This window comes from Schistocerca cancellata, chromosome 1 (assembly GCF_023864275.1).
Source record: "Schistocerca cancellata isolate TAMUIC-IGC-003103 chromosome 1, iqSchCanc2.1, whole genome shotgun sequence".
NCBI classification, from domain to species: domain Eukaryota; kingdom Metazoa; phylum Arthropoda; class Insecta; order Orthoptera; family Acrididae; genus Schistocerca; species Schistocerca cancellata.
In genome coordinates, this window is record NC_064626.1 from 600,576,429 (window position 1) to 600,593,581 (window position 17,153).

The 17,153-nt window shown below is 36.4% G+C and overlaps 1 protein-coding gene across 3 annotated transcripts in view; it reads left to right on the plus strand.

Annotated features, from left to right (window-relative positions):
• The window catches only part of LOC126182260 (calcium homeostasis endoplasmic reticulum protein), a 306,481-nt gene that overhangs the window by 81,220 nt on the left and 208,108 nt on the right, over positions 1–17,153 (plus strand). For all 3 annotated transcript variants that reach the window (XM_049924835.1, XM_049924836.1, XM_049924837.1), the window contains one exon: positions 14,828–14,939. In XM_049924835.1, the coding sequence (XP_049780792.1) occupies positions 14,828–14,939 (112 nt within the window). The remainder of the gene's footprint in view (positions 1–14,827; positions 14,940–17,153) is intronic.

Sequence of the window (17,153 nt, forward strand, 5' to 3'; positions counted from 1 at the left end):
GTGAAAATAATTTAGAGTAGTTTACATTTTTCTGTGTAGAGGAATCATTGAAAAAACAATGTGAATGAAAATTCATTGGTTTATTAATATTTTATGTGTTTGTATACTAGCTTAACAATCTGTATCAGTACACATTGTTTTGTTGGACATGCACCACAATCGTCAGGGATCTGCAACCAAATTCCATTTGATTGATGTGACATTGTAGTTATGGAAAATAATTGTTTTCTGAGAGTTTGTGTACAATTTTTATGAAAAAATGGATATTTGTCATTTTCTGAAAATACCTTATCAACATACTCTCTTTCAAGTTATAGGTACTGGTTCACCTGGTTAAAGCATTTTGTGACAATCTTCAGGAGTGCATTGTAATTAGAAATACATATTTCTGATATCACTCAAACTGCTGCTCATCAAGGGTTTCTTTCACTTCTTAGAAGGGATGGAAATCATTTGAGGATGTAAGGCAGAAGTGTAACTTAGAAGAAACCTCTTTAAATGACAGAAAATACTTGTATCAAATGGTATTGATGTTGCACATTTTTAGAGAGGCTCATCAATTTTGCCTCAGTTCTTTGGACAGTTTTGTGCCTGGAATGAAGTGGTCAGCTCACATTTCAACCACATTAAAAATCAGTAGGAGTTGTTGAAAGTGCTACGATTGTTAATTATTTCATATAAAATGAGGTACTCTTTATTTTTGCACCTTTAAATTACAGTACAGTATCACGTGGTGCAGTGTTTTGACAGTTTCTTCAGTGTATTATGTGGATAGTGAAAACAAAACTAGCGTCAGTGTGGCAGCTCGCACGCACACGCGCGCACACACACACACACACACACACACACACACACACACACACAAGACAGACAGATTCGAAGTTGTTAGCTTTCAGAATGAGGGTGCCTTCTTCTTGCAGAAAAGGAAAGGGTTTGTGCATGAGAGATTGATAACGCTTATGATTAAAGTCACACACAAAACCACACCCAAGAGAAATATACTGAGCTCCATGAGAAAGATAAACAGTTGGAATTGGATGAGATTTGAAAATCTGGTCCGGTAGATGTTACAGAGCATGTGGTCGACAAGTCACAAAAGAGCTGAAATACATCAGAAACAAGCTAAAAAGAGGGAATAAATGAAAGAAAAATGGTAGCAAAGGAGAAAAAAATAAATGAAAAGGTAAGACAAAAAATAGAAATGATAAAAGAAAGAAAGAGAAAATTACTGTAAATTGAGACAAAGTAGGCAACAAATACTGAGCATAATTTGTACAATAAATAAGCAGCTGCTAGGGCCCTTATTCACAACTTGGTGGCTGTTATATTGACGTAAAAGGCTGAAGGTAATTTTAGGAAGGTTTTGATGTGGTCAAGTAATTGAATATGCAATCAGAATGTTATATAATAATTATAACTCTTAGTCTTCATCACAAGGATGACAATGATCCTCACAATATGTTTCTTATAATCAGGAAGTGGAATGAGTGATCTATATTTAACTTAAAAAAACTTTTTATAGCCAAGATTGCAATAATTAATTCTATTACTGATAACTGGTTTTGCCAGTTGAAACTGTTATTTTCTAATCTTCAAAAAAGTTTTGATTATGAATGAGTTTATCATAATGATGATGTAGTGATAAACTCAATGTGATAAACTCATTATGGAACACAATTTATAACCAAAAAATTTTTGAAAATTAAAAGATGACAGTTCCAACTGTCAAAACTGCCTGTCAATAATAAATATTAATCAGTGTGATCTTGATTATAAAAAGATGTTTCAGGTTTCAATTGGTTACTATAACCTTCAAATCACTAAAAAAAAGCAAAAACATAATACATGGAATGTTTCCCTCTATTATTATCAAAAACATAATATCTTAGATTGTCACAATATAGAAAAATAATTTGAATTGAACACTAAAGATACAGAAATATCATATCTACAGTATTGTAATTACTGTAGGAAGATGATATAAGCATTATATACAGGTGAAGACTGTTTTGCCTGCCTCTGTGCTACACATTAAAAAGTGGAAAGATTTTAAGCCACTAAGGGAAAAAGAAGCAAACACTGTAACACCAAACAAAGATACGAAAGGCAAATTTAGTCTTTGTACTGTTACATATTACACATACTAGCAGTAAAAATAACTGAAGGACGCACTGAACTTAAGTGTTCATAAATTATACATAATAAGAAGGATGCGTTCCACAGGTCTTACTGCAGAGGCAGTCAAACGGATGAGAACAAGGCAAGGCATGGTCCAGTATGGCCATGGTATGCGATTAGGATCCTGTAATCCTTTTCTGGTTTTGAGATGATCTCTGCAATCTCAAAGTTTGTTGAGTTGACCTAGGATATTTATTTATGAACTAGATTTGTGGGGCGATTCCAGGCAGAGGTGAAACTGGTGGTGTATTTCTGTAAGCAGACAGTATCTGAGCAAACACGTTTGTGCTGAAGCCAAGGCTGATGGAAAGAGACAATTTCACATGGAAAGCGCGGTAACTGTCAAAGCGTAAGTACTGCTCCATGTTGGTCGATTTGATGCGTGCTGAAGTGTTAAAATGGTCTTCATTTATGTGGAATCCATCATCAAGGAAAATAGCAAAAGATTTGTAAAAGGACCATTTGAAATTTACGTTTTAAAATAGTTGCAGAGCTTCTAAGACTCCTACCATCTCCTCACAGTCACCTACACGAAACAGTCATACATTAGACAAAACTATCACATTTTGCATAAGAAATATATTCAGTGGGTGAAAATAAAGAACGCCTTCCCAGTTTAGGTAGGTGAATCACTGAATATTTTTTCACCCACCAGAGCCACAAAACATATTATTTTGGGGAGGTGATGATTTGTAGCCTCTAGAAGTTTTTGGAAAATCATGCTTTCAGCACATCTGTATCTTTATTAAACTACCAGTTTTTGTCAGAAACAGGCCATCCTTAGCTATAATGTGACTCATTTATCAGATGCATGACATATCATAACTATTAACAAGTGCCATGCCACAAATCATCGTATTTAATCCAGCTGTGATGCTGGCGTACGTACAATGCACAGTAAGTCGTGACTGAAGATCGCATGCCTCTCCAGTCTTGCAGTGTTTTTCTCCATTGTCAGCTGTGTGCTGTATGTATCCCAGCATTATAGTTGGGTATTACATGTTGGATTATGGTATAATACTTGTCAATAATTGTGATTTGTCATACATCTGATTAACAATATCACGTTATACCAGAGGATGGACTGTTTCTGATAGAAACAGGTTGTTTAATAAAGTGGTAATGTAACTGTGTGCAAATAACGATTTTCCGAAAATGCCATAAAACATTGACATTTTAGTCTCACCCTGGACCTATATGGTACGAATGTCATCATTTACTGAAACCCGCTAGTGATAGAAGGTCCATGACTTTCAAGAAAGCCCCATCCAATTGCCTGATGAAAAGGCAGGAGCCATCTCAGCTCCCATGACAATACCCTATCATATTAGAAATGCAGGCAAAGCATGTACATAATTTACAAATTTATGTAGTAGATCACTTACATCGGAGTCTACAAGAAGTCTGAGGGGTTTCCAGGGCTCGAATTCTATAGCACCTTTCAACAATATGTCAGACAGTCTGTCTTGGAAAGCTACAGGTGCACTTCACATTGCTTGTTGTTCCCATCTGTATAATAAGACACTGCATTTCCCATAGTTAGATCCTGTTAAGTGTCCTACTGAGCAGATCAAGTTTCCCTGATTTATTGTTGTCTTGGAGAAAGCTATGAAGCTGTGATGGACTATTATTATATACTTTTCTTGCGTCCAAGCTTCGCGGAGGTTGAAGTTTGCTATCTATTCTAAGTGGGAATGTGTGGAGTGAAGTCTGTTGGATCGTATAGCAAGTATGTCTTTATGGATAGGCAGCTGTTGATTGTTGCAAATTTTCGTTTATTCCCTCAGAGGATATTCTTTCTTCTCAAGTTAGATGGTGGAAAGCGGCTCAGAGCAGGTAACTAGAATACTGAAGTGGACTTACTTCTACTAGTAATAATGCGCATTGTTTGATGTAGTCGCCCGTGTAACAGTTTTGTGTGGCTGCTCTTTATCCAGGCAGGCAGCAGTGTTCTGCCAGTAAGTAGAAAAAGCCAACGGCAGATAATTGTAAGGTTGAAGCTACAGAACCCCATGTTATACCCCATATTTTTTGCAGAATATTATTTCTTGACCTCTATTTAGCTGTAGTCTTTGTTACATGCTGTTTAAATGACAGCATTCTGTCAAATATAATGCTAAATTAGTGGGTATTTGTTATGGGCTAGGTGATTACTTCAGAGTATATGTCCGGTTTGTGATTGGCCAGGATATTACTCTGATGAAAGCATGTGGATTCAGTTTTTTAGGGTTCGGTGGAAGTCGTCGTGTAAGAAAAAGTTGCCCCATTATACTTTTTTCTTTTGTAAATATATCATCAGTGACCCCAATTTGTTTGTGCAGTGTTGCTCACACCTAGTTATCAGAATAGCCAAACTCCCTGGACTGTGCATCTGACATTAGTGTAAAGGTTCACTGAGATGTGCACCTGTCTTTGAACTGTACAAAACAAGTTCTGTATGTCCACATGCCTTAGATTTCAGGGATGTATGAACACATCATTTATGTAAACAGTTGCAAGAAACCGTCTGAAATACTGAAGCTGTGCAGTTTGACTGGCATATGATCATTAACTTTCTGTGTGGATTTAGCATTTATCTTTTTTCCCTCTTTATATGGAAAGATTAAGGGTAGCTTGTGATATTTGATGCTGCATACCAAAACTTAAGTGTATTTGCAGTAGATGTATCGTTTTCTATCCTATCACCAGTGTGAGATACTTGCAAAATGAATGTAATGTTGGTTGCAGCTTGAAACATGTGAGTGAAGTATACATTTGGCAAGACAACAGAACTAAACAAGTAAACTAAATGATCAAACTAAAGAGTACCTGCAATTAGTTGTACACCATTTGACGATAGAACAAGTACAAGAAGGCACAGTTGTAGTTAATCACATGATTGAATTTATCTATGATCTCAGTTTTTTGTTATTATCCCAGAAATCTGGCTCAGTCTCAGGAAGCAAATTCAAATTACCAGAGCAGTGGATCTTTTGGCCGATGATGGGGGGGGGGGGGGGATGAGTGCTTAAGAAACAGCTGCAGTAGAAACTGTAAAAGTAATATTTGGCATTTTATGTCCTGAAAGTGATTCATCGAATTTTCTTCTAATTGCACGAGTAGTAGTGTTGTGTAATGCCTAGGATATCTAGAGGAAATCAGAACTGAATATATGTCCCATCTACCCATGCACTTCTCTCTCACTAAGTAAATGAATCTGCTCATGGGTCTGTAATTTCAGAGCTCAGTATTGTTAAATTGTGCTGCATGCTTATACTTCATACAGCATATTATCTACATTTAGCCATTTGTGAGTACGTTCTCTTCACGAAGATGTTAAAATCACAACAGAGAGATCATAGTCAAGATAAAAATAAACGTATGTTTTGTAGAGGTCAGATTTTTGTGGAGTTTTGTTGGAACACACTTATTGAACTAAAAGGAAAGTGTCTTTACAAATAATTGGATTTTAATAAGAATAACATTTTTAAGTTATTTGATGTCATTGACCCATAAAATTTCTTGCTGTAGGAATGAAATTAGGATGGTACAATATTAATCAAATGGTTAAATGAATCATGCAGGCTTCATATTCCAAGAGGAGAAACTCATTTATTACAATCTGAGAGTTGACTTTTGGTGAGACTGATAAATGTGAATGAGACAGTGGGAACAAACAAAACAAAGATGAGGGAGTGTCAAGAGTAATTGCTTTGCAAAACCAAAATTGAATAGATAGAAAGAAATGAAGTAATTAAGGAAGTCCCAAAATTTGATGGGTACAGAACATGGGATGTTACTAGAATGGTTGAAAAACAGTAGGGAGTAGGGAACAGAATTGAAGTGTTTGGTGCAGTGCAGTAGACTGTAAGATAGCCAGTCTTGAGCACAGAGCTTGTTTGGTGTTGCCAGGTATCAGTGTTACTTTTGTCACAAACAATGGTTTTGCTGCTGCTCTAATTAAACTTCCTGAAAGTGGTCAGTTCAGTGATATGCTGTCACTTAATAAGTCAGTTCAGTGATATGCTGTCACTTAATAAACAGAATGCAGCTGCAAGACATATCAGTTGATATGGAATTGTTCTGAGAACTTTATGAGATTTGCTATGTGGTATATTAACAATGATGAGGTATATTAACCATGATGAATAGCAATTAGCTGATGCAGAATACTTGACATTAGAGAAGAGTGATTGGCATTTTTTATGGTGTAGTTTCACATGGATGGCAGTGATCTGTGGCAGTTTGCAGTTGTAAGGAAGTCACTCAGATAAATAGATTGTTTTTAGTAGGACTGCAGCTTGAAAGAGTTAATTTATATTATAATGGAATATATGTTAGTGCTAGAAAGTGAATTTTCAAGTCACAGAATCAGAAATATCACTGCCAATAGCAATGTGTAATAATATAATCAAACAGATGCATTTGAAAGTTGAGTGTGTAGCATATTGTGGTACTGGGAAAACACAACTGATTTATGAAAGTGTTCTCAAACAGTTGGTACAGTCTGTCCTAGAGTACTGCTAGGTGTGTGCCATCTGAATGCAGTAGAGTGATAAGGTGATTTAGCTGTCTGTTGAGCAGGTTGGCTTGACTTACCATTTGTTTATTCTCTTGGCATTATAGAGCTGCAGAAAAGATCTAAATTATCAACTTTCATTGAGAAATAATAGAATATGCTTCAGTTCCTTGTGTCTTGCATATAGTCATTTCAAAGAGAAAATTAGATTAATAGAGATATATATGTGAAGGTCTTAATAATTTGTCTTGTCCTGGTGTTTTCACTATGCCTATGTACAGTTCAAAGTCACAATGTCATCAGATCTTCTGTTATTATGTAAGAACCTCAATTGCAATGTCAAAATGCCAGAAAGATGTACCAGTGAATTTTGTTGATTTCTTCTGTGTACAACATCACAGTGAAGTAACCTTCAAGTGTTCAATATTTTGAATGCCAAAATTTAACAAATATGTCCAAAAAGTGGTGATTTTTTATAAGTGGAAAAATTGCTAGGCTGGTGCCAAATATAAATGTAAAAATTTATTGTGAACACAACTATGTATTTGTTAGTTGACCACAATATTATTGCATTTGAGAATGAGGTTACTTCGATCGACTTGTGTGTTTTCCTGTGCAATTGAATGCCAGTAGAATGTGCTCTGCTGCTGTAAAGACCCGACAACTTGCTCATGAAGCTCTCTGGACTCCCATAGCATGCACAACGGTTGAAAAAACAGATAGGTTTTTGTTGCTTTAACTTTGCCACGTGTTTCCGATAACTGCCTTGGGAGGGCAAGTGCTGTAATATCGCAATTTGGTAACATAAAAGCCACTAAAACTAAAAACTCTGCCTGAACAGGCTGTGAAGATCCAACGGTACCAATGGGCTGCCATGTCATCCTCAGCCCACAGGCATCACTGGACACTGATATGGAGGGACATGTGGTCAGCATACCACTCTCATGGCCGTTTTGTCAGTTTACAAGACTGAATACAAAAGTCAGTGTATAGGAATTGTGACACATAAAACTCCTGAAATACATTCTAGAAAACTGTAACCTAATTCACTTATTGAGGAAACTCGTGAAACAAAATAACTTTAATTTTAAACTATATTTGTAATCACTCAGCAGACATTAAAACATAAAGCAGGAACAGTTTATATTTCTAAATTGTTAATTAGATTGTGATTTGTTGCAGTATCTATTTCATTGAGGATTTTGACTAATATATGATCCAGCTTCGTTACAATTTCTTCCTCACATCCTACCACTAATGTGCGTGTTTCTATGATTACTGGAGGAGTGTTCTTCTATGATATCAAGAGCCATTAATAAGATGTTTTTCTCCTGCTGAAGTTGTTAGGCAAATTATCTAAAACATTTTGTACAGCTTAAAAAATTGTGGCAAATTGTAGGATTTTTGAAGATTAGTTGTAAACTAAGTCTTTTAATTACTACATAGTTTAGTTTTCTGGCTGGGGATATTTTCAGTATTTTCTTTTTACTTCATAGGCCCCACTATAATATTTAACATGTATCTGTCATTACATTGTTACATTCCACCCTGGATTTTCCATTGTTTAATGCATATCTATTATGCATATCACTAGATAATGTAATAAAATAATGCGGCATTACCCGTTCATTTGTACTATTTTATTTTTGATGTGTTGATTACACATTTTTTACTCTAATTGTGCTTCATTCTTATGCCTACTTGCAGACTTGATCTATTCAGTTCTCTCGTTAGAACCATTTGATGAACTTTTGCGTTTTGGGGAGTTGAAGACAACTGTCGTATAGGCACAAAAGAAATAAACAATATGTAAAAATTACTTCAGTGCTTTGAGGTAAACTAAACAGTGTTTTCAAAATTAAACTTCCAGTGTGTCTGAAATGTAACATGTACAACCACTGTGTATTACTATTTTTTATGGCAGTTAGACATGGACTTAATACAAAGACAATTCGAAACCGAGGGTTACTCATAGTATCATGGGGAGAGGTATATTGTGAATCAGGAGAGGTGAAAACAAATAAATGGACCGTGGGGCAGACTGCAGTGTAATTATGACCTTAACCAAAATATAAGGGGCAATCAGAAAGTTTCCATTCAAAGGCAGTACAGTCGAGAATTGTATGGCAAAATCACTTTCAGCATTGAGGCAATCATCCCACCAACGTACCACATTGAACATACTCATTTGGAAAAACATTGTACCCTGCTGCGTGTGAAGACCATAACAGCTTGTTTCACATCCTCGTCCGATAGGAATCATCAACCCTTCAGTTCCTCGGGGAGAGATCAGGACTATAGTACGGGTGCCTGAGTGTCTCCCACTTGAGTTGGCATCATCTGTAATGGGTGAGGCTGGCCTCCCAGATCTAGCGGCATCCTGTGTCAAATCGCAACCAGCACGGAACTTGGCACAACATTCCACAATGGTGGTTTTTGACAGGCGTGTTACCCCATACACAATCTTCCTTCTCTGCTGAATGTCTACCAGTGTTTGTCCTTCAGTAGGCAAAGAAACAATAACAGCATGTTAGTCCTATTTGGATGCATTTGGCAGTTAATTGCTGTAGTTGATGTTTCCACATTTACCGCATGCACATTGGAAGGACAAGAATGCCACACTGATCCCTTGCCTACACATTGGTACTTACACCAGAGTTGTACTATGTTGCATATACACTGCTGCAACACCCTCAAACGCAAAGTTTTTGATCACCTCGTACAATAATTGTTGGTGGGAATTTTAGCCCGGTCAGTGAGTGGCACGTGGACTAAAGAAATTATTTGCTAGGTTCCATGAGAAAAGATATACCACCGTTACAACTTTATGGAAGGTGTAAGCTTGTTGGTAGAAAACTTGTAGTAACAGTGTCAATGCATGTAATTGAAGAACATAATGCACATCAAAATCTAAATGAGGCCTGTATCTATTAGTGAATGTCAAATGATTAGTGATAGTGATCAGCCACTAATCATCTAATCTGTGAAATTTCTATTTCTTGAAGAAATGATAAAGATTCTCTCACCGGAAATAAATTTTATAATAACAGTATTGATAAACTTAGAAAGGGGATCATTGTGTTTTCCAAATATCTCTTTTTTTGTGTTAAAAACTCATTTCTACCTCTTGGAACTTAACTGCCACCACATTATCAATAAATTGAAATTTTATCCCTCTTTTACGTAGGTGCAGTTCCCTTTCCTCAATGTGCTTTCCAAACTCTGCAGAATCTGATGCTGTTTGTATGTTTAACATCAATAGTAAATGAGACATCACAAAAACTTCACCTTGCAACTGTTCCATTACTCTGAATTCTGTCACCACTGAACTTTTTAACTGTGTGCAACATTCTTATTGGGCTCATATTATGTTTTGGCTTCTTTAATGGAGACAACAAAGAAAAATTATACAAAATACAGGAGTCATACAGAGGAAGAGCTGCACATGCCAACCCCAGTGATGTACTATCATCACAATTTGCACCTTAGCTACCAAATTCTTAATTAGCAGCAATTGTGACACTTGGTGTTCATAATTTGCCTCGTCGCTGCCAACCCTAGTTCTTTGGGTAAGCAGCAAGTCCGCATCAGTGTCTGCTAACCTTATGACTAAACGTTACTGCTCAGCAGTGCCATCAGAGTACTGTTGTTGAACAACTTTTTTGTTTCCTTGTTCTCAGTTTTGAGTATTTTGTGCAATAATTGGTCAATATCTACATCCTCTTCTCACAGCATCTGTCACCATGCAATCATGAAACTGGACAGTTTTATCCTCCCCATGTGAAAGTACCAAAGGAAGGGTGCACAGGTAATCTACCTACAACTATATCTACAACTATATTGTGCATATCGCCGTGAAGTGCATGGCAGAGGGTATGTCCCTTTGTACCAGTTATTAGGGTTTTTCCCTGTTGCATTCATGTGTGGAGCATAGGAAGAATGATTGTTTACACCTCTCCATGTGCGCTGTAATTAATGTAATCTTGTCCTCATGATCCCTACAGGAGTGATGTGTAAGAGGTTGTAGTATCTTCATAGGGATGTAATTTAAAACCTGTTCTTGAAATTTTGTGAGTAGTCTTTCTGAGGATAGTTAACTTCAGTCTTCAAGAGTTTGCCAGTTCAATTTCTTTGGCACCTCTGTAGTACTATCCTATGGATCAAACAGATGTATGACCACTCATGCTGTCCTTCTAATGCACATGCAGTATCGCCTGTTAATCCTGTATGATGCAGGTTCCTTGCACTTTTGCAGTATTCTAGAATAGGTCATACGAGTGTTTTGTAAGCAATCTCCATTGTAGACTGTCTGCATTTCCCCAGTATTTTACCTGTAAACTGAAGTTCATCACCTGCTTTACCCATGATGCCTGAGCCTTTGAGCAAAAAGTCTGCTGAATCCATTTCATGTCCCTACAAAGTGTTACACTAAGTTACTTGTATGAATTAACTGATTTCTCCTGTGACTCATTGGTATTACAGTCATAGAATACTATTTATTAAGTAATGGAATTTGTATAGGATTAAAAGGTTGAATTCCTATTGGAGGTCATAATATTCCAAGGTTTTATTGTTTTGTGAAGTGCACAGTTTTATATTTCTGAACATTTAAAACAAGTTGCCAAACTTTGCACCACTTTTAAATTTTATCAAGATCTGAGTGAATATTTTTGCAGCGTCTTTTAGACAGTACTTCATTATAGATAACTGCAAAAAGTCCTTCCTACAAAAAAAAAATCCACAGTCCATTCACAAATTTCACTTGATCCCCATAGGATAGTACTTTTGGTAATAAGCGTAGATTTGGTGCTGAGTCAAATCCATTTAGGAAATCAATAAGTACTACATCCGTCTCACTGCCTTGATCCAAATCTTTTAGTATGTCATATGAAACAAGTGAGAGTTGGGTTTCACTTGATGGATGGTTTTGGAATTCATTCTGATTGGCAAAAAGATCACTCTTATCGAGCTATCTCATTTTGTTTGAGCTCAGAATATGTTCTAAAATTCTAGAACAAGTTGATGTGAAGGCTGTTGGATGGTAGTTTTGTGGATCACATGTACTATCCTTCTTGTAAGTGGGTGTGATTTGTGATTTCCTCCAGCTACTGCGCACAGTTTTTTGTTTGGGAGATCTGTGATAGATAATAGTTTGAAGAGGGGCTAACTTGGCCACAAATTCCGTATAGAATCTGATAGGGATTCTGTCCGGCCCTGGAGCTTTGTTCAATTTTAATGATTTAGCTGTTTCTCAACACTACTGACACTAACACTTATTTCACCCATCTTTTCAGTGGTAAGTGGATTGCATTGGAGCTATTTTCCTGGTTTTCTTTGTGAAGGAATATTTGAAAATGCACATGAGGCATTTCAGCTTTTGCTTTGGTTTGCACCCTCATGTGTTATCTCTGAGTAACTGGATGCTATCTTCGGTGCTACTAACAGCCTTTACAAGTGCCCAGAATTTCTTTGGGTTTTGTGAAAGATCATTTGATAGTATTCTGCTATTGCTCTCTTAATTTCCTTCCATCTCATTTTGTTCAAAGACAAACAAAGAGACAGTTTTGTCAAGATATATGAGAATAAGTTGTCACAGTTGCTAGTCTGGGTGCTTATTTTTTGTGAATCCCGTTTCAGATTTTGTCCAGAGTAATAGTTCTGTACTTGTAGTTCAGCATCAGCGATGCTTCACCCAATCTTTTTGTTATTTTTCTTTTTGTGCTTTGCAGATAGTCTGACACATTTATTCACCTATTATCTTCTAATCAACAAATAGCAGAAACTGTACACTCTGTTTCACAATACACTCGATGCTTTGGTGTGTCCAATATAGAATGGCAGCTTTTGCTTGTACAAAAATAGTGTGAGCATAGTATGTCAGTGGTGGTGATAATACACTATAGCTTTTGGAGGATGAAATGAGGAGAGTGAACAAGAAGAAACTCTTTCTGTATGAAATGATAAAAATGGAAGTATTGAAGAAGAAAATGATGATAGTGCACTTGCAGTTGGATATAAAATTTACATATAAATCAAAATATTATTATTGAATGTAATGAACAATAGATGTGATGACCTTTGTATGCCTTAATAACTTAAAACTGCCAGATCATAAGGAACAATTTACTAACCTACTTTCTGCCCAAAATAAATGAAGCAGAGGATACGCATTTGGCAGAAAATTGTATTGTAAAGTATTAAAAGTGCACAGTACCTAAAATATGCAGCTCTGATAATCATTCTTCAATATTGCATCCACACATGGAATGAGATTATTGCATTGAGCTGTGTTCCTTTGCTAAATGTATTGCATATGAAATTGCAGAGAATGACCTTTAGTCATGGGTGCTGCAACTTCTTTGATTATTTGTGAAAAAATTGGGAGAAGAGGAAAGATCGTAAAGTTTCCTAACTAACAGAAATGCAAGTAGAGCAGGAAAACTGAAAACAGAGATCAGTTTTGTATGTCATATTCTGCTGCTTGGCTTCAGTTTTTTGCACCATGCCCATAGTGTGTTCCTAAAGTGTTTTCTTCTAAGAAACTGAGAAAGTCACTTCTAATTATGAAAGCATTTGATTTATTGCACTACTTGTGTTAAAGCTGTGAGCCACAGCATAGCTTTGCAGGAGTCTGCTGTGTAAATTACTTTTTATGTCAATATAGTTTTATGTTTTTATTTCTGGTAATTTTTGTGTGTTATACTTTCGAGTAACGGTGGAAAAATGGGTCAGTTGTCCACATACTTATTCTTAGCTGCAACTGTTTGGTCACCACAGTGAAACTGAATACTGTGGCAGTTGTGAGATGGTGCTGTGTGCTAAGATACTGTTTTACATCCAGGAAGAGTGGGGTTAAGTTCACTAAATTATTTAAGGTGAAAATTGGTATTGTTTCTTCATGAATGATGTAATTGACCTACTTCCTCATACTTGTCCAATCAGAGTTTATAGTCTCTCCACCTCCTCCTCTCAATAATTTCATTGCCAACAAAACCATGTACTCCTCTTTTCCTTCAATCTGGGTGACTTGTGGATTAGTTGTCTGTGTTCAAACTGCATAGTATGTTATGTAACATTAGTGGGAAGACGTGGTGCCTATTTTGTTCTTGAATGTTTAACAGTAATTTAGGGACTTAAAATGAGATTGCATTAGCACTATATTCTCCTTGATTGGTTCACATTTTGTAATACTTTTTGTTGTACATGAGCTATGGAATATACAATACTATCAGTGTTGTGCCATGAGACAGCAGCATACTTCAGTACCAAATTAGCCGCAATGTCAGGCATGTTACTTCCCAACTCCAATATTTTTGGTATCTTTGGCAGATTTGGCATGGGAAATAGAGAACAAAGGTACTGATATACAAAATTGAAAGCGTTCATAAAAATCTTCAAATACTGAACTCCTGTATTTACAACAAATAATGGATTTTTTTGCTTAGTTTACAGTAATAATATGTCGCGAGTTAAATTTGCTCTTCCTGCATATCTCTGTGTAGGAGATACTGATACAGATACATGTTTCAACCAGTCGTTAATCTGATCTGGAGAAGCTAAATCTTGTAGAATTCTGCCAAGAGGCATTCAGGACAAAAAAGAAACTATATAAATGTTGTATTAAGGATAGATGTACAAAATGTTGAAACCTTATGCATTACTTTGATATGGACAGATATTTCATAGCAGAAAGCCTTTGTATATTCAGGTTCTCTGCAGTTTTTATTGTTTCCAAGAGACTTTTCAACAGATGTTAATGACTTATGCAGTTTATGTTGAAAGAGTTCAATCTGAAGTTACATACTGTTTTAGCTTTTGATGTAACGTACCATCTGATTTTAAAGAATTATATGCTTTGATTTTCTGTTCATAGCGTAATGCTTTCATCTTAAGAATAGGAGTGTGATTAGTATGTCACCATAGTATTCTTCAGAATTTTTAGCAGAAGTTTTAAAAGGACCCTGTTATCGTTCTTGTAGTTTGTATAACCACGACTACTGTGGAATTTAATCACAGCTGGTCCAACAGAATCAAATATTATGTCCTTTTCTGCATTGCTCCATTTAGAATTTGTACTATACTAGAGCTCTTGTAACTCCAACTTTATAGAGGTGTAAGCTGAATTTTAAATGATATTTTTTTGTAATACAGTGCACGAAAGAATGCTGAAAACTTGAAAAAAGCAATGGAAAGTGTTGTGGTACCCATGTTTTGCAATACAGCTATTGGCATCACAGAGGACCAGCAAAACAAATTAAATAAGGTAATGTTCTTAATTGCTATGAATTATGGAGTTCCTGAAATTCCCTGACAGCGTAGTGTCATCTCTCATGCTGGATTAATTTATCGTTTCTGTCTTTTTATTTTGCATTCCAGAAGTGTCACTTGAAATAAGTGTGTGGGTTTGTCATTGCACTTACACAATAATACCTTTTCAGTATACGAGTAGGATAAAATCGTCTCTTACAAAGTGTTTTACTTTGTAGGGCCATTCTTTCACTTTTGTCATCCCAAGCTGTGATTTCTAGAAGATATTGAACATTAATGGGACACATGTTAGTGAAATTTTGGGACATAATGTCACTTTCTGTTTGTACTTAGGGATTTGTCAGCTGGAGAAAGTAGTTGTCATATCTAATTTTAGAGTTATGTGTTGATGCACAGGAATTTGGAAGCAAAAGTTCATGAGTATCCTCTGTTCCATTTCATGTTACAGCTATGCATGAAAGAAATTTAACTACCTTACTCATTTCACTTTGTAGTGTTTTCTTGCTCAGTTCTTGTGTTTCTTTGTTTATTAGGCTTTAAATTGACATAACACATGCAATTATGTCTTAATTTGTGAGCCCAGCAAAAAAATTCCATTCTAAGATTTTTTCTTTTACGATGTTACTATTTGCGTTAATCAACTCTCAGTTGTCAGGTTCAGGCCACCACTACAGTGCTGCATTGTGGTTTCTTATTTTTCAAAAGTGCCATATCTCATGGTAAATTTTTTGAGTTTTGTGTTTCCGGTAATATTTGGTGTGTCAATAGATCTCAAAATTACATTATTCAAAAATGGTTCAAATGGCTCTAAACACTGGGACTTAACATCTGAGGTCATAAGTCCCCTAGGCGTACACCCGCTTAAACCTAACTAACCTAAGGACAGCACACACAGCCCTGCCCGAGGCAGGATTCGAACCTGTGACCATAGCAGCAGTGCGGTTCCAGACTGAAGCACTTAGAACCACTCGGCCACAGCAGCCGGCAATTACATAATTGTTTACCATATCCACACATCTTTTTGATACAGTGTGTGGAATGGTGTTACTCCATAAATAACAAAGCAGGCAAAGTAGTGTTGGAAGCAACAGTTATACTGGGATATGTTAAACTGTTGGAACTGGTTACAATGTAACAGGACAACTAACGTACAGATCTTTCCCCATGAATGTCTCCAGAACTAATAATCTACAACACTTTCAGGGGTGGTGATGGCGATCATTGTGGACTAAAGGAATCAGACACATAAACACACAGGGTTTTTTGAATCTTGAGTCCTCATCTCTGTGATGAACTAAAAACATCATAAATCTTATTGCAATTGATTTTTGGTCTTAACAGTGCACCTGAAATAAAATTTTTGGCAGTCATACCAGTACATCGTCTCAAAACATGCAGTGCTGTAGGAGAACGTAAACTGATGAGCAAATTCAAGTTTGGTAGCTGTTGTAAATTGTTGAAATTGCTGATTATCGGTAAACAGCAATGTGTCATTGGCTGTATGTGCTTGCTTTTAGTACATGTCTCACTCTGAACTTTAAAAAATAATATATTACTCCACTGTCTCAATGAGATACAGCAATAAAATCTCCCAGTCTTCCAGCTGTGTCATGCAGTTACACACTCACCTCCTACTTTCAGCTAATTGCTCCCGGGCCATTGTCAAATTGTAACTGACTGCCGTGTGGCTGCTAGACTCATCCTTAACTAGCTTTGTTACCTGCTGTGAAGTTGCTGGTGCACAATTCACTGCTGTTTAAGGCAATGTTTTGTTTTCATACCATGCCTACTGTAACATCACAATGCCCAAGTTTTGTGCTGCACTCAGCTGCAAATTGCTGTTTTTATTGATGGTGTTAGTAGATATGTGATCTCTACAGGTCCTTTAATTAATTTATTTGAGAAACAAACAGATATTGCAAGCATTTTAGCAAGTGTCATCAAGCAGGATCATCAAGCAGAACAACATCAAAGAGAAGAATAAAAAAAGCTTGCATTTTTGGCATTATGTGGTTCAGTGACAGGGGAAGTTATCTATTTCCTGAAGAGACATAACATCTACTCAGTTTTCAGTTAAAATACTTCAACTCATGAGACCTGTGAAAGACAATGCAGGGCTCAGAACTTCTTGTGTTTACAAAATACAGTGCAATTGCAGTATTAATTTCAGTGGGCCGTGTGTATGATAGAACAATGTCGGGTTGAACAC